This window comes from Mirounga angustirostris, unplaced genomic scaffold, assembly GCF_029215605.1.
Source record: "Mirounga angustirostris isolate CCGP_5_RB_7025 unplaced genomic scaffold, mMirAng1.0.hap1 SCAF_1, whole genome shotgun sequence".
NCBI classification, from domain to species: domain Eukaryota; kingdom Metazoa; phylum Chordata; class Mammalia; order Carnivora; family Phocidae; genus Mirounga; species Mirounga angustirostris.
This window is the reverse complement of record NW_026991709.1, coordinates 149945688-149969997: the sequence shown is the minus strand read 5'-3', so window position 1 is coordinate 149969997 and position 24310 is coordinate 149945688. Positions and strand designations below refer to the sequence as shown.

General features: G+C 45.8%; 1 protein-coding gene across 3 annotated transcripts in view; it reads left to right on the top strand.

Moving 5' to 3' along the window:
• ITGA9 (integrin subunit alpha 9) overlaps positions 1-24310 on the top strand; it is a 344586-nt gene that overhangs the window by 46943 nt on the left and 273333 nt on the right. For all 3 annotated transcript variants that reach the window (XM_045904051.3, XM_045904049.3, XM_054504511.2), the window contains exons 6-11: positions 2120-2249; positions 11780-11865; positions 13791-13859; positions 18594-18731; positions 21271-21376; positions 22557-22651. In XM_045904051.3, the coding sequence (XP_045760007.1) occupies positions 2120-2249; positions 11780-11865; positions 13791-13859; positions 18594-18731; positions 21271-21376; positions 22557-22651 (624 nt within the window). The remainder of the gene's footprint in view (positions 1-2119; positions 2250-11779; positions 11866-13790; positions 13860-18593; positions 18732-21270; positions 21377-22556; positions 22652-24310) is intronic.

Here is a 24310-nt window from a genome sequence, read left to right as displayed (position 1 = left end):
GGGTCCTGGGATCAAGCCCTGCATCGGGCTCCCTGCTCAGTGGGGAGTCTGCTTCTCCCTCTGGCCCCTCCCCCCAACTTGAGCTCTCTTTCTCAAATAAATAAATAAAATCTTTTAAAAAATAAAAAATAGGATTTTGAAAAGCACAAAATAAATTTTAGGGATGAGAGAGAGAGTCAGAGACACAGAGAAAGAGAGAGTGACAGAAGAAGGGGGGAGAGGAGGGATCCCTGTAATCCTGTCACCCAGTGGAAAAAAACCATAAACGTTTGGGGCTTCTCCTTCTGGTCTCTGTTTTGTCTGTCTGTACACATTTTTTTTTCCATTTATAAAACGTGATCATAGTCTGCATGTTATTTGGTCTGTCCTCGTTAACTCAGCACTTTGTGGCCCTGTCTCAGTGCTGTTACATCTACAGCGTTTTTACTGCTGCATGATGCTGTTGAATGGGCGTACCGTGATTTAGGATGCCAGCGGCTAGATGTGTAGATCATTTCCAACTTTTTTTTTTTTTTTTTTTAAAGATTTTACCTATTTACTTGAAAGAGAGAAAGCACGGGCAGGGGTGAGGGGCAGAGGGAGAAGCAGGCTTCCTGCTGAGCCAGGAGCCCCATGCAGGGCTCGACCCCAGGACACTGGATCATGACCTGAGCCTAAGGCAGACGCTTAATGACTGAGCCACCCAGGCGCCCCTAGATCATTTCCAACTTTCTTTAGCATAGTGATGATGCCTATTCTTTTGGGTGAAGGCATGTAGTTATCTGTGCTGACTTCCTTAGGTAGGTGCATCATTTGGAAGCACTTGGGATTCTCATCAGTATTGCTCATTAGATGGTTTTGTAGCACAAACCTGCTCTTGGCCCCATTGAGGGCACAGGGCTATTTGCCCCTGATGCAAATGCTGGAGACCACTGTGTCTTTGTGTTTCTGGGTCTTTTTTTTCCCCTAAGATTTATTTATTTATTTTAGGGAGAGAGAGCATGCACACGCGAATGGGAAGAGGGGCAGAGGGAGAGAATCTCAAGCAGACTCCCCACTGAGCATGGATCCCAAGGGCTCAGTGCAGGGCTAGATCCCATGACCCATGAAATCATGACCTGAGCCAAAACCAAGAGTCGGACACTTAGCTGACTGAGCCACCCAGGTGCCCCTCTTGGGTCTGTTTTTTTTTTCTTTAAAGATTTTATTTATTTATTTGACAGAGAGAGAGAGGGAACACAAGCAGGGGGAGTAGAAGAGGGAGAAGCAGGCACCCTGCGGAGCAGGGAGCCCACGCGGGGCTCGATCTCAGGACCCTGGGATCATGACCTGAGCTGAAGGCAGACGCTTAACGACTGAGCCACCCAGGCGCTCCTTGGGTCTGTTTTTAATAGCAGTGCTGTCTCTGGCTGTCAAAAGTCTCTGTCCTTCCCTTGGTGTGCCTCTCTGCTCTCTTGATTTTGTTGTGATTTTGCAATGGGCCACAGTGGCCCCAAAAGCAACTTTCAGTCTGCCCACAAGGCTCTCAATAAGCAGGAGACATTTAGACTAAGCTCAGACAACTTTTACCTTTGTTTCTACATTCCTTTTGCATCCAGATTCTATTCTCTGAGAAGGGCATCCTGAGCGAGGACTGGTGGGGGGCGGGGATTTCCTTGGAGTGTTAGTGCACGGTTTTTTGCAAAGATGCTTCTGGTCATTGTTTTCTCCTTGCTCTGTATGGGGCAGGTGGGGTTGGGGGCCAGGCTGGGTGAGGGGGTGGTGTCTTTTCATGAGCACTGTTTCCTGGAATTCTGCAATTTAGGACAACGTGCAATATTTGTCATATCCTGATTTGATCCCGTTGTGAAGGTGAGGAAGTACGCAAGAGCTTATCTGTGGGTAGCATAGGAACCTGGTATGTTCCTCATTCTGTCACCTTGCTCGGCTATCTTCGTCTTTATTCCTGATGACCCTGCATGTATGATGGATTCCATAATGCCAAGGAATCTGGTGTTTTGTTTTTGTTGCTCAGCTGAAGAAAGTCCTTCATGTGAGGTATCTTTGAGTTGTTGGCTGTGGCTGTGTTTCTCATTGTACCACCTGCTCCCCTCCTCAGCTTCCTTCTCTGTTTATTTACCTTTGGGTTTCTCTTTGGTAGGAGCTGGTGGTGATGGGTGCCCCAGGGTCATTTTATTGGGCCGGCACAGTCAAAGTGCTGAACCTTACGGACAACACCTATTTCAAACTGAACGATGAAGCAATCATGAACAGACGGTACACTTACCTGGGTGAGTAGCTCAGGGACATGACAGGTAAGAAGGGGAAATGGGAGCGATTCTCACCTGGCTCACAAATTGTTGCTTTACTGGTGGAAAGAAGAGTTGTTGGCTTTCACGTCTATTGTTCTAATTAGGTATGCTCTTAGCCAGGGCCCCTTATATCGAGCCTCACACCTAGTGGTTAGAGAACAAAGGAGGGGTCTGAATAAAACTGTGATTTAATTACAGAGCTGACAGTTGGACCTCCAAGGAAGCAACAGTTTTTTCTTATTTGAGCAATTACTTAAGTTCAGATACAAAATGAGTGCAGTACAATTCTGGTTTTCCATGGTATTTCTTTGGTTGTGGTCTCTGCTTCCTGGTCACACCAGTTGCAAATAGAAATAGTAAGAACCGGGGGTGCCTGGGTGGCTCAGTCAGTTGGGTGTCTGCTTTGGGCTCAGGTCATGCTCCCAGGGTCTTGGGATCGAGACCCAAATTGGGCGCCCTGCTCAGTGAGGAGCCTGCTTCTCCCTCTCCTTAAAAAAGAAATAATAAGGAGGGCGGAGCAAGATGGTGGAGGAGTAGGAGACCTGGATTTCATGTCCTCTCAGGAATTCAGCTGGATAGGGATCAAACCATTCTGAACACCTACAAACTCAACAGGAGATCGAAGAAAAGAATAGCAACAACTCTCTCATCAGAAAAGCGACCACTTTCTGGAAGGTAGGACGTGCAGAGAAGTGAATCCGAGGCAATATTCGGGAGGATAGATGGCAGGGGAGGGGCCTCCGTCGGCCGCTTCTGGCAAGTGATAGAGCCACGGAGCACAAAATTGGAACTTTTAAAAGTCTGCTCCGCCGAGGGACGTCACTCTGGTGGCTAAGCGGGGGGTGGAACCCTCTGGGACAGTGTGGTCTCAGGACCCTCGGGGTCACAGACAGACCGGGGGTGCCTGAGTGCGGCAGAGCTCCCAGGTAACGGAGCAGGGAATCCAGCTGCAGAGGCGGAGCCCAGGCGCGGGCTCTCAGCTCGGGGTGGCCATAGACCGTGATCCGCAGCACAGTCGGGCCACTGCTCCTCCAGCAGGGACCCAACAAGCGGCAGATCCGGGGAGACTCACCTTCCTCCCCTGGGAGGAGCCGCACAGGAGTGCACCGCAGGGATCTGCTGGGTTTGGAGACTCCACCCGGGGTCGGGTGCCAGAGATAGAAATGCTCGGTCACAGGCCGGGTGAGCGCGGAGTGCGGCCGGAGACCGGGGAGGCGGGAGTGACTGACAGCTTTTCTCTGGGGGCTCACTGAGGAGCGGGGCCCCGAGTTCTCGGCTCCTATGGGGCAGAGATTGGGAGGCCGCCATTTTCACTCTCCGCCTCCAAAGCTGTACGGAAAGCTCGCAGGGAACAAAAGCTCCAGAGAGCAAACCCAAGCAGATAACTTAGCTGGGAGGGGGCAAGGGCGGGGCAATTCCGCCTCCGGCAAAGACATTTGGAAACCACGGCAACAGGCCCCTCCCCAGAAGATCAGCGAGAACAGCCAGCCAAGACCAAGTTTACTGATCAATGAGAATGGCAGAACTCCAGCGCTAGGGGAATACTGCACATAGAATTCATGGCTTTTTTACCATGATTCTTTAGTCTTTCAAAGTTAATTTTTTTTAACTGTCTTTTTTTCTTTTCTTTTTTTTTTGAATTTTTCTTTTTCCCCTTTTCAACCAACATCTTATCAATCCCTTTTTTTAAAAAACATTTTTATTTTTCATTTTTAGAGTCATATTCTATCCCTTCATAGTAGTTACCCGTATTTTTGGCATATATATATAAGTTGTTCTCTCTTTAAAATTTTGAGATAGTTTCTTCTAACAGATTAAAATATACCCTAAATCTCTAGTATATGGTTTTTTCTACTCCCCTGCCTGATCACATTCTCTCCCTTTTTTTTTTCTTTTTTCTTTTTTTAAATCCTCTTCTTTCTTTTTTCAAACAACTTCTTATCAATTCCTTTTATAAATTTTTTTATAATTTCCATCTTTACAGTCATATTCTATCCCTTCATCATATCAACCCTTATTTTTGTACATATATAAGTTTTTCTTTCTTTAAAATTTTGGGAGGCACTTTCTTCTAAAAGACCAAAATACACCCCAAATCTAGTGTGTGGCACTGATCTATATACCAGCCTGATCATATTTGATCACATTCTGGGTTTTTTTGTTGTTGTTTTGTTTTGTTTGTTTTTGTTTGTTTTTATCTTTTTCTTTTTTCTCTCTCTCCATTTCTTTTTCCACTGCTTCAGGTCTTTTCTGATTTGTTTAGAGTATATTTTCTGGGGACGTTGTTACTCTGCTAGCATTTTGTTCTCTCATTAATCTATTCTCCTCTGCACAAAATGACAAGACGGAAAAAATCACCTCAACAAAAGAATAAGAGGTAGTACCGACTGCCAGGGACCTACTCAGTATGGACATTAGTACGATGTCAGATCTAGAGTTCAGAATCATCACTTTAAAGATACTACCTGGGCTTGAAAAAAATGTGGAAGTTATTAGAGAAACCCTTTCTGGAGAAGTAAAAGAGCTAAAATCCAACCAAGTAGAAATCAAAAAGGCTATTAATGAGGTGAAATAAAAAATGGGGGCACTAAGTGCTAGAATAAAGGAGGCAGAAGAGAGAATCAGTAATATAGAAGATGAAATGATGGAAAATAAAGAAGCTGAGAAAAAGAGAGATAAACAACTACTGGGTCATGAGGGCAGAATTCGAGAGATAAGCGATACCATAAGACGAAACAACATTAGAATAATTGGGATCCCAGAAGGAGAAAGAGAGAGAGGGGCAGAAGGTATAATGGAGCAAATTATAGCAGAGAACTTCCCTAATTTGGGGAAAGAAACAGGCATGAAAATCCAGGAAGCACAGAGAACCCCTCTCAAAATCAATAAAAATAGGTCAACACCCCGACATCTAATAGTAAAACTTACGAGTCTCATAGACAAAGAGAAAATCCTGAAAGCAGCTCGGGAGAAGAGATATGTAACCTACAATGGTAGAAACATTAGATTGGCAACAGACCTATCCACAGAGACCTGGCAGGCCAGAAAGGACTGGCAGGATATATTCAGAGCACTAAATGAGAAAAATATGCAGCCAAGAATACTATATCCAGCTAGGCTGTCATTGAAAATTGAAGGAGAGATAAAAACCTTCCAGGACAAACAAAACCTAAAGGAATTTGCAAACACAAAACCAGCCCTACAAGAAATCTTGAAAGGGGTCCTCTAAGCAAAGACAGAGCCTAAAAGCAAAATAGACCAGAAAGGAACACATACAATATATGGTAACAGTCACCTTACAGGCAATACAATGGCACTAAATTCCTATCTTTCAATAGTTACCCTGAATGTAAATGGGCTAAATGCCCCATTCAAAAGACACAGGTTATCAGACTGGATTAAAAAACAAGACCCATCAATATGCTGTCTACAAGAGACTCGTTTTAGAACCAAAGACACCCCCAGATTGAAAGTGAGGGGGTGGAAAACCATTTACCATGCTAATGGACACCAAAAGAAAGCTGGGGTGGCAATCCTTATATCAGACAAATTAGATTTTAAACCAAAGACTGTAATAAGAGATGAGGAAGGACACTATATCCTACTTAAAGGGTCTATCCAACAAGATCTAACAATTGTAAATATCTCTGCCCCTAACATGGGAGCAGCCAATTATATAAGGCAATTAATAACAAAAGCAAAGAAACACATTGACAACAATACAGTAATAGTGGGGGACTTTAACACCCCCCTCATTGAAATGGACAGATCGTCTAAGCAAAAGATCAACAAGGAAATAAAGACTTTAAATGACACACTGGACCAAATGGACTTCACAGACATATTCAGAACATTCCATCCCAAAGCAACAGAATACACATTCTTCTCTAGTCCCCATGGAACATTCTCCAGAATCGATCACATCCTAGGTCATAAATCAGGTCTCAACCGGTACCAAAAGATTGGGATCATTCCCTGCCTATTTTCAGACCACAATGCTTTGAAACTAGAACTCAGTCACAAGAGGAATGTTGGAAAGAACTCAAATCCATGGAGGCTAAAGAGCATCCTACTGAAGAATGAATGGGTCAACCAGGAAATTAAAGAAGAATTAAAAAAATACATGGAAACCAATGAAAATGAAAACACAACTGTTCAAAATCTTTGGGATGCAGCAAAGGCAGTCCTAAGAGGAAAGTATATAGCAATACAAGCCTTTCTCATGGGGGCTAAAGAGCATCCTACTGAAGAATGAATGGATCAACCAGGAAATTAAAGAAGAATTTTAAAAATTCATGGAAACCAATGAAAATGAAAACACAACTATTCAAAATCTTTGGGATGCAGCAAAGGCAGTCCTAAGAGGAAAGTATATAGCAATACAAGCCTTTCTCAAGAAACAAGAAAGGTCTCAAGTACACAACCTAACCCTCCACCTAAAGGAGCTGGAGAAAGAACAGCAAATAAAGCCTAAACCCAGCAGGAGAAGAGAAATAATAAAGATCAGAGCAGAAATCAATGAAATAGAAACTAAAAGAACAGTAGAACAGAACAATGAAACTAGGAGCTGGTTCTTTGAAAGAATTAACAAGATTGATAAACCCCTGGCCAGACTTATCAAAAAGAAAAGAGAAATGACCCAAATCAACAAAATCATGAATGAAAGAGGAGAGATCACAACCAACACCAAAGAAATACAAACAATTCTAAGAACATATTATGAGCAACTCTGTGCCAGCAAATTAGATAACCTGGAAGAAATGGATACATTCCTAGAGATGTATCAACTACCAAAACTGAACCAGGAAGAAATAGAAAACCTGAACAGACCTATAACCACTAAAGAAATTGAAAAAGTCATCAAAAATCTCCCAAAAAACAAAAGCCCAGGGCCAGATGGCTTCCCAGGGGAATTCTACCAAACATTTCAAGAAGAATTAATACCTATTCTTCTGAAACTGTTCCAAAAAATAGAAATGGAAGGAAAACTTCCAAAGTCATTTTATGAGGCCAGCATTACCTTGATCCCAAAACCAGACAAAGACCCCATCAAAAAGGAGAATTACAGACCAATATCCCTGATGAACATCGATGCAAAAATTCTCACCAAAATACTAGCTAGTAGGATCCAACAGTACATTAAAAGGATTATTCACCACGACCAAGTGGGATTTATCCCTGGGCTGCAAGGTTGGTTCAACATCCGCAAATCAATCAATGTGATACAATACATTAACAAAAGAAAGAACAAGAATCATATGATCCTCTCAATAGATGCAGAAAAAGCTTTTGACAAAGTACAGCATCCTTTCTTGATCAAAACTCTTCAGAGTATAGGCATAGAGGGTACATACCTCAATATCATAAAAGCCATCTATGAAAAACCTACAGCGAATATCATTCTCAATGGGGAAAAAAACGAGAGCTTTCCCCCTAAGGTCAGGAACGCAGCAGGGATGTCCACTATCACCACTGCTATTCAACATAGTATTGGAAGTCCTAGCCACAGCAATCAGACAACAAAAAGAAATAAAAGGCATCCAAATGGGCAAAGAAGAAGTCAAAGTCTCATTCTTTGCAGATGATATGATACTTTATGTGGGAAACCCCAAAGACTCCACCCCAAAACTGCTAGAACTCATACAGGAATTCAGTCAAGTGGCAGGATATAAAATCAATGCACAGAAATCAGTGGCATTCCTATACACCAACAACAAGACAGAAGAAAGAGAAATTAAGGAGTCTATCCCATTTACAATGGCACCCAAAACCATAAGATACCTAGGAATAAATCTAACCAAAGAGACAAAGGATCTGTACTCAGAAAACTATAAAATACTCATGAAAGAAATTGAGGAAGACACAAAGAAATGGAAAAACGTTCCATGCTCATGGATTGGAAGAACAAATATGCTGAAGATGTCAATGCTACCTAGAGCAATCTACACATTCAATGCAATCCCCATCAAAATACCATCCACTTTTTTCAAAGAAATGCAACAAATAATCCTAAAATTTGTATGGAACCAGAAAAGACCCCGCATAGCCAGAGGAATGTTGAAAAAGAAAAGCAAAGTTGGCGGCATCACAATTCCGGACTTCCAGCTCTATTACAAAGCTGTATTCATCAAGACAGCATGGTACTGGCACAAAAACAGACACATAGATCAATGGAACAGAATAGAGAGCCCAGAAATGGACCCTCAACTCTATGGTCAACTCATCTTTGACAAAGCAGGAAAGAATGTCCAATGGACAAAAGACAGTCTCTTCAACAAATGGTGTTGGGAAAATTGGACAGCCACATGCAGAAGAATGAAACTGGACCATTTCCTTACACCACACACAAAAATAGAATCCAAATGGTTGAAAGACTTCAATGTGAGACAGGAGTCCATCAAAATCCTAAAGGAGAACACAGACAGCAACCTCTTTGACCTCAGCCGAAGCAACTTCTTCCTAGAAACATCACCAAAGGCAAGGGAAGCAAGGGCAAAAATGAATTATTGGGACTTCATCAAGATAAAAAGCTTTTGCAAAGCAAAGGAAACAGTCAACAAAACCAAGAGACAACTGACAGAATGGGAGAAGATATTTGCAAATGACATATCAAATAAAGGGCTAGTATCCAAAATCTATAAAGAACTCATCAAACTCAACACCCAAAGAACAAAGAATCCAATCAAGAAATGGGCAGAAGACACGAACAGACATTTTTCCAAGGAAGACATCCAAATGGCCAACAGACACATGAAAAAGTGCTCAATATTGCTCGGCATCAGGGAAATCCAAATCAAAACCTCAGTGAGATACCGTAACCTCACACCAGTCAGAACGGCTAAAATTAACAAGTCAGGAAATGACAGATGTTGGTGGGGATGCAGAGAAAGGGGAACCCTCCTACACTGTTGGTGGGAATGCAAGCTGGTGCAGCCACTCTGGAAAACAGTATGGAGGTTCCTCAAAAAGTTGAAAATAGTGCTACCATATGATCCAGCAATTGCACTACTGGGTATTTACCCCAAAGATACAAAAGTAGGGATCCAAAAGGATACGTGCACCCCAATGTTTATAGCAGCAATGTCCACAATAGCCAAACTGTGGAAAGAGCCAAGATGTCCATTGACAGATGAATGGATAAAAAAGATGTGGTATATATATACGGTGGAATATTATGCAGCCATCAAAGGGAATGAGATCTTGCCATTTGCAACGACGTGGATGGAACTGGAGGGTATTATGTTGAGTGAAATAAGTCAAACAGAGAAAGACGTGTATCATATGATCTCACCGATATGAGGAATTCTTAATCGCAGGAAACAAACTGAGGTTTGCTGGAGTGGGGGGTGGGGTGGGAGGGATGGGGTGACTGGGTGATAGACACTGGGGAGGGTATGTGCTCTGGTAAGCGCTGTGAATTGTGCAAGACTGTTGAATCTCAGATCCGTACCTCTGAAACAAATAATGCAATATATGTTAAGAGAAAAAAAAAAAAGGTAGCAGGAGGGGAAGAATGAAGCGGGGGAAATTGGAGGGGTAGACGAACCATGAGAGACGATGGACTCTGAAAAACAAACTGAGGGTTCTAGAGGGGAGGGGGGTGGGAGGATGGGTTAGCCTGGTGGTGGGTATTGAGGAGGGCACATTCTGCATGGAGCACTGGGTGTTATGCACAAACAATGAATCATGGAACACTACATCTAAAACTAATGATGTAATGTATGGGGATTAACATAAGAATAAAAAAAAAATAATGAGAACCAGAAATTAGCATCGTGGATGGCAGCGTAATGCTGAAGGTTAATCACAGGCTCAGAAAAATTTCTCCTATTTTCGCAACTCTTTCAACCTTCTAGAAAGAAAATAGATAAGATTTAACAGCCACCAGACAAGCATGACACTGCACCTATTGAGGGACAGATAGGCTGTCTTTGCTTGTGGTCTTGAAAATTTTGTGTGGTTCTTTTCCTTAGTTCATGTCCTAAGTGCTATCATTCTGGATACTACTACTTTTTCTTCCTGAAACAACCTTATGAGGCAACTATCATTACCCGCATTTTAGAGGCAAAGAAACTGAGGCACAAAGAAGGACATAACTTGCCAAGGTCACATGGCTCGTAAATAGCAGAGTGGGGGCTTAAACCTATGGTTTCTGAGCCTAGAATCTAAATGCAGAGCTGCATTGGGTGTAGCTTTAAGGTCCAGGATAGGTCCTTTGACCTTGAGGGGCCGGTGGCTTCTCCCTATATACCAGAGACCCTTACTGCTGCAGGGCTTTCAAGGTGACCTAAGGTTTTGATATCACTCATAATGCTCTTAGGTAATGTGGTCGGGCCACAGGGTCAAAAAGAATTGATCACAGTATGGTGTCATCACAAAATCCAAACAGCTTGTGATCACAGCATTAGGGTTTGAAGGTGAAGACAAGGTTTGGGGAATATATGGCCACCCGTAAGGGTCTCTGCTGGCGAAAGGAGAACTTTCAGCCTGCCCACAAGGCTCTCAATAAGCAGGAGACATTTAGACTAAGCTCAGAGAACTTTTACCTTTGTTTCTAGATTCCTTCTGCATCCAGAGTCTTTTCTCATCCATACCCACCCCTCCACTGTCAGCTTCTTTCTGCCTTCTCTTAGAAGGGAGGATGGCACAGTGGTTAACAGCAGAGGCTTTGGAGACACCTAGATTGGATCTGAATCTTGCCGTGTATCTGGGGCATGTTACTTAACCATGTTTAGTCTCAGTTCCTACATCTGGAAAATGGGAGAAGTAATCATACCTTCCTCATACAGTTGTGCAATTAAAATTTGCCGGCGTCCAAAGACACGCATAGGAACGTTCACAGCAGCTTTATTCATCGTAAAGCTGGAACAGCTGGGAACAGCCCAGATGCCCAGCACTAGAATAAAGATGTTCTGATCTCTTTGTACAGCAGACCATTGCTCCACAACAAGAGAAAACAGCTGCTGTTATACTCGGCATGGATGAGTGTCACAGGTGTTATGTTGGGTGAAGCTCTAGAACAGGTGAACCTCATATACAGTGATAGAAACACGAGAGTGGCTGCCTGTAGGAGAGCACTGACTTGAAAGGGTAGGAGGGAGCCTTCTAGTTTGGGGTCTGTACTTATATTCACTCTGGGTGGTGATTGCATGGCTGTGTACATGTGGACACTTTCACTGAGTTCTACACTTCGGATGTATGCACTTGACTGTATGAAAATTATATCTCAAAAAGAAAAAAACATATTTAGCATACCTGTTGTAAAGAGGACCCTCAGAAAACATTCTTTCCTGCCCCCATGTTTTTGTGAACCTCACTTTTTGTGAGATGAGCCATTTCAGCACGAGAAGACTGACAGATATAATTTGTTTCCTGGGAGGTTATGTTCCAAGACTAGCTGGGTCCTCACTGTCCAGACAAGGGCTGCTTGAAACCCTTTTTCCTCGGGTGGATCTTTTTCTTCCCTGCCCTCTCTCATCCTCTCCTCGGTTAATGCACATCTCTTACAGGCTATGCGGTGACGGCCGGCTCCTTCTCTCGCCCGTCCACCACCGATGTGGTAGGAGGTGCCCCCCAGGACGAAGGCATCGGGAAGGTGAGGAGAAAAGTCTGTGGAATAGCACGGGGTCAGACACCAAGGGCGGGTGTGCTGCCCCTGGTGTAGAGGTTGGTCATTGATTTGATCTGAACATTCTCCTGGGTGGCTGGTGGGTAAATGATGAAGTAATGAGGAGTCTCCCGTCAGCCTCCTTCCAACCACTTTTGAGAGCGTACTTTAAAGTGTAATCAGAGAGTGAGTGCTACTCCCAGACCTCTCCATTCTCTGCACGTTCTCTGTGTTCAGCAGCTGACTCTGTGTGATACTGTAAAGACTGACCCTTGGCATCATGGCATCCTCCAAAGGAATGGTGTCCGGCACTACCCAGATTTAAATTCTCCACTCTGCCAAGCCCTTCCCAATTTTGACTTGGACTTAATAGAGCCAGGTCTAGTCCCAGGTATCTTTAGGACTTTATTTATCTTGGGGCCTACAGTTTCATATTTACTTCCCCAGTGTTTTAGAGTCAAGACTGGTTCAGTCCAGTGGCTGAACTAGGGATATGTAGGTCAGTTTTCCTAAAGGATCTGCCCAGAGTATAGAAAATACCCCATGGATCTAGGGCTTTCTGGTCCCTCTAGGAATTGTGGCCTCCATGGGGCCAAGAGTATGAAGAACTGTGCTTGCTGATTCCTTAGCTCCAGGGTATGGGAAATCTAGATTGGGTAGGTCTGCTTGAGTCAGGAACCTGCATTTTTAACTCCATAGGTTCTCTGATAGAAAACTCTGAACAAGGGAATGATCTCTGGACCCGAGCCCATGGGGTGGACCTTGGATAGAGTACGGCCATATCTCCAGGGGCTCAGCGAAGTGGGGTCTGAATTTTAGAGAGGCCTAGATGAGCCAAAACCAGTGTTCATTGGAGCCTTGAGCCAGCGTGTCAGTGGACTGGACTTGACTGGTACATCATGAAGGTCATTTCCTTGGATCCTCCTGGGCAGGAGTTAGGACTCTCAACTCTTGTTTCTGGAATCTGTGCCTCCCTCCCTGCTAACACTAGTGCGAGGGAGAAAGGATCTCGGGGAATGAAACCAGATAAAAACGCAGGGCACTGAGCCAGGGGAGGCATGCAGATGAACTCTGATAACTTTAGGAAAGAGGTGGGTCCTTCAGGGTCACATGAATTCCTCTACATGGTAGAGGGAAGAAGCACCGAGAGCTGTCCCCACGCTGATAATGTCATCCAGGAAAGAAGCTGCGTGCGTGTGACCAGGCTTCTCTGTAGCGTTGGTAACAGCGCCTGCCTCCCAGCTCACAGCCGTGCAGATGCCTCAGTGCTTCCTTTTCTCACCAGCTACACAAACTTTGATCTGATTGCAGATGCTTGTGATAGTCTTAAGACAGCCAGGTCTTAGGATGAGAACAGTATTTATAACTGATAGAACCAGACAGAGAATCCTGGATTCAGCTAACCACAAAGAACCTGAAAATGCCTCTTTCAGTTGGATCATGTGAGAGGTGCTGGGGAAACTGGTCGTAGTTGACAAAGTTGCCGACTGTCCCATTCCTGGGGACCCTAGACTAGACCTCTGGCCTGAAGGATTATTCTTTTCTGGTGCCAGGGCACAAACACATTCTTACTAGGGTGGCAGCTTTTTACCCCACAGGAGGGTTCCCTACCCTGGTTCTCATGGGACGCTATTCCTATAAGATGCAACTTGGAAAAGAACTCCCGTAGTCCTGCCATTTGGGAAGTTCTACATCAGTGATCCTCTTTGTGGTAGAGATGCGTGGTGCCTTGGGATTGAAGGACACTCGTTTTTGCAGAGTTGATTAAGTGCAGGGAACCTCATCAGCCAGCTTAAGTACACCTGCCATGTGCCTGATTGGCCTTAATTTAAGTAGGACTCTCAGGAGGATGCTGGTTAATATCTTTGGTCATGGCTTCTATCTTAACTAGATTTTTTTTTTTCCTTCCATAGGTTTATATTTTTAGAGCTGATCGAAGATCAGGCACCTTAATTAAGATTTTTCAGGCATCAGGTAAAAAGGTGAGATTCTGGATACTGGTGTCTTTTTGCTTGTGAGATGTCATCCTGTGGGAATCGGTTCACTTTTTAGAAAATCAGTGTAGAGGCCCTACCTATGCCCTAAGTTTGTATGGCGGCCCTGCATGCAGTTGCTTTAACCTCCTCAGCATTGTGTGTAACCTATGGATTGTGGAATTCATGCTTATTGTAGGACACAGGTAGCAAGATGAGTTTGGACACAACCAAGTTACAACACAGAGTTCAAAAAGGATTTCCATAGTTCAGATAGTCATCAGAATTACAACTTGCTGTGTGTCTGCCTTTTTTTTTTTTACCTCTCTGACCTTCCATCTGCCTTTCTCTTATACCTACACATCAACACCCCAGAGAGATCAGACACAGTTAAGTATGGTAGCAAACCCATGACATCTAACTGAGTAGGCATGCAGGCAAATGGCTCTCTCCCTGCGTCTCTGGCCCAGCGCTGCCCCTCCTCCTGTCATCCTGAGCCCCCCATTCAAGAACCTTGAAATAGAAATAGCTTGGGATGGCTGCCTTGGAATTAGTCCCGGCCAAGGTTTATCTGCATGCATTGTCTTGTCTTTGTCCTGGCCCTAATGCTCTCTCCGTTTCCATTAGGCTGCGCCATAGTCTGAGATGAAGGCAGGTAGAGAGTCCCTGGATTAATAAGCCACGTTTTTCATGGGCTTGTTAGTCCTGCACACCTTAGCGTGGCTCAGACCAGCAGGATCCTTTAGGGAGATTGGCTGCTCTCTGGGGACACACATTTAGGCTGGGAGGCCAGGGGTAATTTGGAGGCTTGCCTTGGTGTGGAGGCCTTAGTGAGCTCTGGGAAGAAGCACAGGATTCTGGGACTTGGGAGGGAGATTCCAGGAGATGGGAGAATGTGGAAGGTGGTTTTACCTACCATCACTCTAAGAAAAGGGGAGAAAACAGTTGTTTTCTTTGTGGGTAGGCCACGTGCGCCAGCCCAGTTCAGGTCCTGCCGGGGGTTAGACCTGCTCTACAAAAGCCTGGCACCATTACACACTGTTCTGATGGTGCATATTCTCATTTCACCAAATCCTACTCACAAGTAGAATTATTTTTTTCAATTTTAACGACCTTAATGTGTGTACTTAGTAGAGAATTGTCATAATCTTTTCAATAAAAAAAATGCATCACCAAATGAGTTTTGCAAAGTTTTCCCTGAGAACAGCTCTGCATTCCCCTGGGAACTGCACTGGCCTGTGTTATTTTAACATTTCCAAAACCCCAAAGCAGCCACACTGGAAAAGGACTGTGAGCAATTCTACAAAAAAGGTTTTCCAAGCACCCCTGACAGACAAGAAATAACACAGCACCATTTGTGATAGAGCCCTAGAGCAAGGAGGGTGTGAATGCTCTTAAGCCTAACATTTTAGGTCTTTCTTACAAAAAAATAATAAACGGGTGAGTGTGTCTACTCTGGGAAACCCAGACCCCTACCCCCTCCCCTTCAAACATACCTGGGTTTGACAGCACAAAATGAAAGGAGTCTCCCCCAGCCCCCCGACCCAGCTTTATTGAGATATAATTGACATATAGCATTGGGTGAGCTTAAGGTGTTCAATGTGATGATTTGGTCCATGCATATATGGTGAACTCACATCCATCACCTCATGTAACTACTGTTTAAAGACTCTGAAGTGATGTGTGGAGAAGGAGCACACCTGTCACCCAGTTTTCAGAGTTTCTTCATATTCATTTCCACCTGTGTGTCTCCTCGCCTGCTGCCTTTATCTGCCCCCCGCCACTCCCCCCGCCCAGCTGCCTGTGCCCAGGGCAGGCCCAGTTAATGCCGGTCAACCTGGCGTAATTAACAGCCTATAATTGTGCCCCCTCCTTCTCAAAAACCTCCCGGGGCAGATGACAACTTACACAGCCACCCATCTGTGACAGGTTGCAGTCAGGTTTGGGGCAACAGATGTAAGAGGGGGGCGCCTGGGTGGCTCAGATGGTTAAGCATCTGCCTTTGGCTCAGGCCATGATCTCCAGGTCTGGGATCAAGCCCTTTGTCGGGCTCCCAGCTTGGCAGGGAGCCTGCTTCTTCCTCACCCTCTGCCGCTCTCCCTGCTTCCTTGCTTGTGCTCTCTCTGTCTCTCTCTCTCAAATGAATAAAATCTTTTTTTTTTTTTTAAAGATTTTATTTATTTATTCATGAGAGACAGAGAGAGAGAGAGAAGCAGAGGGAGAAGCAGGCTCCCAAGGAGCAGGGAGCCCGATGCGGGGCTCGATCCCAGGACTCTGGGATCATGACCTGAACCGAAGGCAGACGCTTAACCGTCTGAGCCACCCAGGCGCCCCTCAAATGAATAAAATCTTAAAGAAAAAAAGAAGAGTGGGTGGAGGGAGAAGTAAACATTTGAGAAGCCACACTTCCTGAGGATTTCACGACGTGGAGTCCCAGGGCAGACTGGCTTGCGTATCTGCTTGAATGTCCTTGTGAGGTGTTGGGGCTCCCCGGGAGGGGACTGGAGGACCAGGTGTTTCACCCACCAGCTCTGTGACCATGCCACTTCCTCACTTTGCACCATCCTAGCTAGAGTCATTCCTTCCTTGTGTCACTCACTCTTGCCCTCCTGTGTCTCTGGCTTCTAGCTTTACTCCCGTGATCAGAGCTCTGATTTTAAAAAAGACCATTACTTTCTGTATACATCTTATTCTGCTTTTTGCAAGAAGAAATGGGAAATTCTAGCCTCTCTGACTTCTGCATTATTTCAAAGGGAAAGGACATGACCCCAGGCTTTCAAAGGATGCCTGTAGCTTTACCCCTGTGTCTGGAGCCACACACATAGGGGAGGGTTCTGATTCAGTCGACCACTGGTCCACTTCTGCTTTTGTTTGGCCAGAATTTGTTCGGGTAGTCCTGTCTCCTGGCCTTACCATAAGAAAAACAAAACAACAAAACCCCAAAGTTCCAGTTTTTAGTGGTTGACATCCTTCATATAGTACATCTAAGAAATCATCAATATGTGCACAATCCAGATGTTAATATAGTCACAGGTCCCTGCATTTCCAGGCTGATGGAAGAACTCTGATCAAGGAACACCGCCCCCCTGACCCCCGCACACACAAAGCATGTCATTGCCACATATAGGAGTTTTATTGCGTTAATAGGGTATCTGAAGTGTTTGCATGTCAAAACTTAGATAGGAAACTTGACGTTCAGGGATTTCTGATTGAACACCAATGAAGATGCCAAGTTAAATAGCCCATTGGGCTAAAACAAATAGTTCCCCTGGGGCTCAGCCAGAGAGAACAGCCAGCAACTTTGGTCCTCGGGGTCTTGTGTGGGTCTCACCAGCTTGTTTGTTTGTTTGTTTTACTAAAGTCCAGATAGATCGGCAAGGCCACTGAGTTAGTGACTGGCAACTTGGTCTCTGCTGTGAATCCAAGTGTTGCCTACACCCTTCTCCTTTGGGAATGGGTGTTGGCAGGGCGGGGTGGGTTGAGCACAAGTAGCGTGGGACTGGGGAGGGGCTCCTGTCCCCGGGTTCACTGCAGGAAATGGACCGGAGTGCCCTCCACTGCTCTCACACTCCCTGGGGCAGCTGCCAGCAAACTCCAGCTCCGAAAGAAAACGCTTGTTCCCATCAGCAGAACCACAACCCTTTTATCTGAAAACATTTATTTTAAAAGAATGGTCTTTTTTTTTTTTTTTTTTTCTTTCCAACAGAGGTTGCAAACTGGCAGCCTTTGGGAAGGATGCAGCCCATAAAACTTTTTGTTTGGCCTGCCCACTATGTTTGTTTCTTCTTTTTTATTATGAACGAGTTGCCCTGCATTTTAGAAAGAGGCACCTCAAATAAAATTTTAGAATTTTGGCTTCTCTTGAAAAATGGGAAGGTTGATCTTCTCTGGGTCAGCCTCCCTCATGGCAGCAGTTGACTGCCGCTGGGTAGGAGCGGCTCTGGTAGCTGGCTGTGTGGGCCCCAGTTTGCCACAGGCCCTACCACTCCCTATTGCCTGTTAGACACTGAAGCCAGGCGTCACTTACCACCTGTGAGCATACTTGCAGTGTTACTTGTTTTTTCTTATACCTCTTCTCTCCCCTGCCTGGATCCCATTGCCATTTGGGTTTGAGACCTCTGGTTTACGATAATAGGCATCGGATTAAGCTCTGATTCAAGAAGAGCCAGTGGAACCTGACTGTGCTCCCTTATCCGTTACATGGTCTTAGGAGCTGTACCTTCTCCTGTCACTTGAGTTCAGGCCTTTCTGTTTGGCTTTAGCTCTGTGCAGGCCCGGGAGAGGGTAATCTATTTCCCCATGTAGCATTTCTTTTCATGCTTGCCTTGTATTATGAAATTTCATATTCCTACTTGGTTAGCCCTGTCAAATGTCTGTTATAGGAGGCTCTTTTACTATGGTTGTAACCTGTTTTGTAACCCCAGCTTGCATTTTTAAAAACCGTACCTTATTCTCCTGGAATTGGTCCACTTGTTTTCCCCTTGGTAGGGCTCCAAGGAGGGGACTCTGAGCCAGTTAGCTTCAGTCTCACGTGGACAGGGGCCCAGCATCGTTGCTGGGAGCCAGGGAAGTCAGGCATTTCACCACTGGCCCAGGCCTTCTGGCTTATGGGGCAGCACAGCCATCACAACCTCTGAGGGGTTTGGGGGCAAGAGTTTCTAAAGCAGTGGGCTAGAGGAAAGCGAGGGCCTCCTGTGTGAGGGCAGACACTGAACGCTTTGTTGCAACTCGACTTGGTTGCAGATGGGCTCTTACTTCGGCTCCTCCTTATGTGCAGTTGACCTGAACGCGGACGGCCTCTCTGACCTGCTTGTGGGGGCCCCCATGTTCTCTGAGATCAGGGATGAGGGGCAGGTCACCGTCTACATCAACAGAGGAAATGTGAGTACACTGCTGGGCACCAGGTGGATGGGTGCGGGAGAGGGACATCTGTCCAGCGAGGAGTGACCGAGCACACTGCTGGGCTGTGCGCTGGGCCCCATGACCCAGAGGAGGTGAAAAGACTTGCTTCCTACCTTCAGAAACCTCAATATTCCATTAATGGAAAGCTGGACACGGTGTTATCACTGCAGACATATAGGGATTGAGAAAAATTGTAATGTGTTTGATTTTGAGTGTTTATTCTGTACCTGAAACTATTCCGCCTGTTTTTTGTAAATGATTTCCATGTAATGTGCACAGAGTATCAGGGGTCTCCATTTTTCAGATAAAAAACGAGGCCTGCGGCACACAGCTAGCAGCAGTGGGCTAGAATTTGAACCAGGCCAGCTGGCTCCCTGGGAGTATGTGCACATGAGCCCAGGGCAGCCGAGCAGCCTCCTAGAGGGCACAGTGGCTGGGGAGAATCTTGAAGGACTAGGAGCTAGGCAGACAGGTAGGGGTGAGCTAGCAGCTGGGCAGGCAGGTTGAGGCCTGGGGCAGCAGGACCACTTAGTTCTGGGGGTTGGGTGGGGGCCAGTGCAGTGGCCAAGGGCCGTGATCACGATGTCCCTTACCCTGCAGAACCATGGAAGGGGTGTAATGTCATCAGAAAGATGCTTCTGCCTCTCTGCAGCCGAGTAGAGGGCTGGGGGGACAGGGACGGGAGCAATGCATCAGTGAGGCGGGAAACCGATGAGAAAACACAATCTTTTCAGCATCTAGAATTAAGAATGTCCAACAAGAGAGTTAAATGCATCAATTTTGTCACCGAACATAAGAAAATGCTTACAAGGTAATCAGTGAAAAGCAGGATAAAAACTGCCTATACAAAGAACCTTTAAAAATATACAAAATACGTAGAGAATGTTCATAACAGATCTTTGTGGGTGGAAAGGCTTGGGTAGATTTTTAGTTTTATCTTTATCCAAAGAGCAAGAATGTAATACTTTCTAGTTAAAAAAAAAAAAAGTGTACTTTTAAGCAGTGACAAAGATGCTAGTTATCCTAGTTGGATAACTCATTCAGTTGGAGGGGGCAGTGGTGTTTAACTATAGGTGGGCAGATGTCACAAAGAAAGGAAGCCATTTGAAGAGAAGTCAGGGAATGTTAGGGCCTTGGGCTTTCTTGGATGCTTGCAAACTCTTTGAGAAAGTGGATCTAAAACCTGGGAACGAACGTACTTCCTGGGACCTGTTGCAGTGATGCCTGGCACTTGCATCCCCATGGAAATTCCAGGAAGAGGGCCAGGCAGGTGTGGGGAGAAATGAGGTAGTCATATGGAGATGAGAACAGCTACATTCCGTGGCCACCAGCTACTATATTTGTAGGAGAATGAAACATTCGTGTAGGTATGAACTTGTCAGGTAGTAAGGAGAACAGTGCAATAGCTCGACAGTGTGTCTAAATTAGGGTGTGGAATCTTGGAGCAGGAGAATTCCCCCAGACACATTGTGCCCACACACTCCAACCTCCAACCAATGTATCTTAATGCCATGTGGCTACCCTGAGTACCTGGACATTATATCTTTTGGGCCTCACCCTGTCTGGTTGATGATGATGAAGTGGTGTAGAGGAGTGGAAACATGGTGACTTTGGAGATACATGGACCTGGACCTTGTTTTTTTTCCACTTACTAGCCTGTGTGATGTGGACAAATAGCTTAAAATTAGTGGCTCAGTTTCCTCATCTATAAAATGGGGAGAGTCATAAGGTCCAATCTAAAGCCAGACACTCTCTGGGATGGCTTGTGGGTGGGCAGTGGGTCCAGAGTACCTCTACACTGGGGCAGGTTTTGACATTCTTATGCCTCAAAATCTTAGATTGTATTTTAATACTCTGATACTGACATGTCAGTGATTTGGGGTAGAATGGGTATCCTCAGATGGCTTTTACTTCCACCATACACCATTGACCCCTTCCCTCTGTTGGGTGGTGTTTGCTCAAGAAATCCAAATCTGAGCCCCACGATAATGGGCACAGGTGTGTGTGTCCCCACCCCTTCCCTGGCCAAGAACGCTGGTGTTGGGTTTTCTGAACCATGACTCTGTCAAGATTACTGATAACACGCACCTTGCAAAGCAGCTTTATAAACTTGTATTAAATGGGACAGGAAGGAAAAAGTAGAAATATGCATGCCCACATAAAACAGCTTTGGGGAACAAAAGGTAAGAGCAGCTAAGAGGATTTTGTGGTGACAGGTATGTAGGTGGGTAGGTTTGTGGAGTGTCAGGACAAAGGAGAGGTGGAGTCCTTGGCCAACCTGAGAATCCTCTTCCCTCTAAAAGGCATCTCAGGCTGTGGGAGACCCTCCTGCTGCACAGGTGAAAGGGACTTATTTTGCCACCAGGAGAGAGAAGCTTGGGTGCCCGTGATCCTGCCCAGGTGTTTCCTGTCGATGGGTGTGCTCCCAGGGTGGCATTCGGAGCTTTGGTTTTATTGGGGGTTGTTTTGGTTCTGGTTTTGTTTTGTTTTCCATTTTTTCCTCCATCCTGTTTCCCAGGGAGCCCTCGAGGAGCAGCTGGCCCTGAGTGGTGATGGCGCCTACAACGCACACTTTGGGGAGAGCATCGCCAGCCTGGGCGACCTTGATGATGACGGGTTCCCAGGTCAGTGAGCTCGCACCGCCCTCTGGCTTCGCCCTGGCATGAGGTGCTCCTGGATTTGCCTCCCACTTGGAAGGCCCCTGCAGGGAGGGGTGCCCTTAGAGAAGATGTTCTCTGTGTAGACACTCAGGGCTGGGCTCTGAGCCCACTGTGCTTCTGCTTCCACGTGGTACCTTCTCAGCAGTCCCGAGGTCATGGCTACCATGTGAGGGAACCTAGGGCTGGGCCACTGGGACTTCTTGTTGCAGATGTGTTTGAACGGGCTTCCTCGTGTCTGAGCCTCTAAGGTTCTACCACGTGGTTAGTACAATGAGTGAGGAGGGACTTAGTCTCAGCCCCGAGAAGGACAGCATGGGGGTGGACTTGAATATGCCCCTGCTGAGAGGGTAGGGCTATGTGTACCTGATGCCAAGTTCTGTCTGGACTGCAGATTCCTTCCCAGTCTCTTGGCTCCTCGCTCTGGTCTGTTCAGTGCCCCCTCCACTTACTGTATATGCAGCAGACGGACATCAGGACCTGTGGGAGCCACATCACTAGGGAGACAGCTGAGGTGGAGGACAGGCTGGGGGGCAGCTCTTGCCTCAGGCCAGACATCCAGGCTCCTTCGAAACCCTCACACCCGTGGCCAGAGAGAATCCCGGCTTGAGGTCCTGTGAGAATGTGCCCCTCACCCTTGACCTCACTTCTGCAAACACATGACTTTTGTTAGAAGCAAAGGGAATAAAGTCAGGAAGATCTCGGCTTTGTTCCAGGGGCTGTCAGTTTGTGAGGGTAACGATGTTTTTTTGGGAAGTGAATGCCATTTTATTTAAGTCCCTTCTCCAGGAACAGAGTCGTCTTTCTCAGTTGTGCAACAACCATAGTTGACAGAATTCCCCTGACAGAAATTCGGGTGGGTGGTTTATATTTGCCTTTCTTTTATTGGATGGGTCAATGATTTTTTTCTGTGAGGATGAGGTAGGAAGTCTTCTGGAACCTAAACCCTTCTCAGCTTCAATAATTTTCTTTCTACCTCCCAGCCCTTTTTTTCCCTGCTAAGAGATTGTGTGTCTAGCTTAATGCCTGAACAACCAACGACCAAGAAATTTCGGTATGGAGGGACCCAGCTGATGGCAGGAATTAGGAAAACTCCTTATATTACTCCATATGGCTCTCGAACCCATAGCTGTTTTTCTCCCCTCAGATGTGGCCATTGGCGCACCCAAGGAGGATGACTTCTCCGGGACCGTCTATATCTATCATGGCGACGCTGGCGGGATCGTCCCTCAGTACTCAATGGTAATTGCAATGAGAACGACATGGTAACTGTCCATACATTCATCTGACAAACACATAGGGACCCTTTAGTCTGTACCACACCCTGGAGTACAGAGGAAAACGCAACATGGTCTCTACGTTCAACCTTCCCGCCCTCCAGTGAAAGACAGAGACCATTGCTCACCGTCAGGGAAGCATTCTGCCTGTGGAAGATTATATCCACACCCTTACCCACATTCAGAGTTATTTCTTGAAGAAGAAGAGGTTTTCTTTTTTTAGTTACTCCTTTGTCAACCATCTGTGCAGGGCAAAGGAATATGTTGTAAAATGTAATTTAGAGAGAAAACGGTCCACGGAGGAGAGGCCTGAAAGCTTCCACAGTGCTGATTGTTGTAATTGGTGTTGCAGTGAGGAGCTGGTCAAAGCTCTGGCCTTGAGCTCCAGACTTGGGAACGTGGAAGTGGTGAGTTTTGTTTTTTGCCATATCAGCTTGGTGTTCAATCTTGCTGATGGTCTCAAGCCCAGCCCATGGGAAAAAAGGAAGTCACTCTCTTGACAGAAGCATCATCAGGCTATTTGTGGATGTCTCTGTCTGGAGTGGCACAGGCCTGTGTCATTCTCCCAGTGAGTGGGTCAGTGACAGAAAGGGACTCAACACAAGTTGAGAAATTTCCAGTCAGCAAATATTGATCTGTTGAGCGCTTCTTATGTGCTTATCACTTCCTACCCATGCTTCTATTTCTCATCACGAAGAAGCTGGCCTCATATCTTGATATCTCTAAGGAAACAGAACTCTCAATTGAGTCGTGTTCTTGTAAAATATTCTAGAATTGCTCTCTAAAATGAAGTATTAGGAAAGTGTCCAAACCTGTTCATGTATTGAAGTCTCTAGGTAAGAAAGAGACTTTACAAGTGGATTTTAAGAGCCAGTACGTAAATGTAAGTTCAATTCATGCATTCATAATTGTTCTTCTTGCAGCAGATACAAGTGAACTGATTAGAGGTTGAGGGTTCGTTAGTGGCCAGCTTCCTGCGCCCTCTCTGCTGGGGCCAGCCCAGCTCAGTGACTCCCTCACAAGTCAGAGGGCAGAGAGGGGGGACCACTCTGCCCTCTTTTCTTTAGTCCTTGTCCTACTCCTGTGAGATGGTGACTTTATTATCTGCCTTGTCTTTATGAGGTGCCTCCTGCCCGGGGAGGGGACTCGGCTTGCCCAAGGTCTCTGGCTAGTAAGTGGCAGTATGGCCCCTGAAACGTTCCCCTTCTGACTCCCAACCTTTTATTGTAACCACGTCCTCAACTCCACATTGGAGGAAGGAACACCCAGGGAGGCTCAGCTGGAAAACTTAGAAATATGGAAACTTACTTTGCTCTGAAGCCCACATACTCCAAGGGGCATGGGTCTACCGGGACCATCTTCTTCTCATTAGTAATGAATAATGGTGACAGTAAGCACTTAGGTGACTCAGCTAATGTGGCAGGAGGAAGAGGGCTTTGGGCACAGGTTGGGGGCCACATCCGCATCAGGAGGGCTGCTGTGGTCTGAGTTAGGGACCCTCTTCACGATGTGACAAGCAGGAAGTCATCCAGGGAGCCCGGTCCTCCAGCAGCTGCCAGGGTCACTTTCCACGCATCCTCCTGGAAGCTTGTTCCCAGACCTTGGAAGCAAATCACACAGAGAG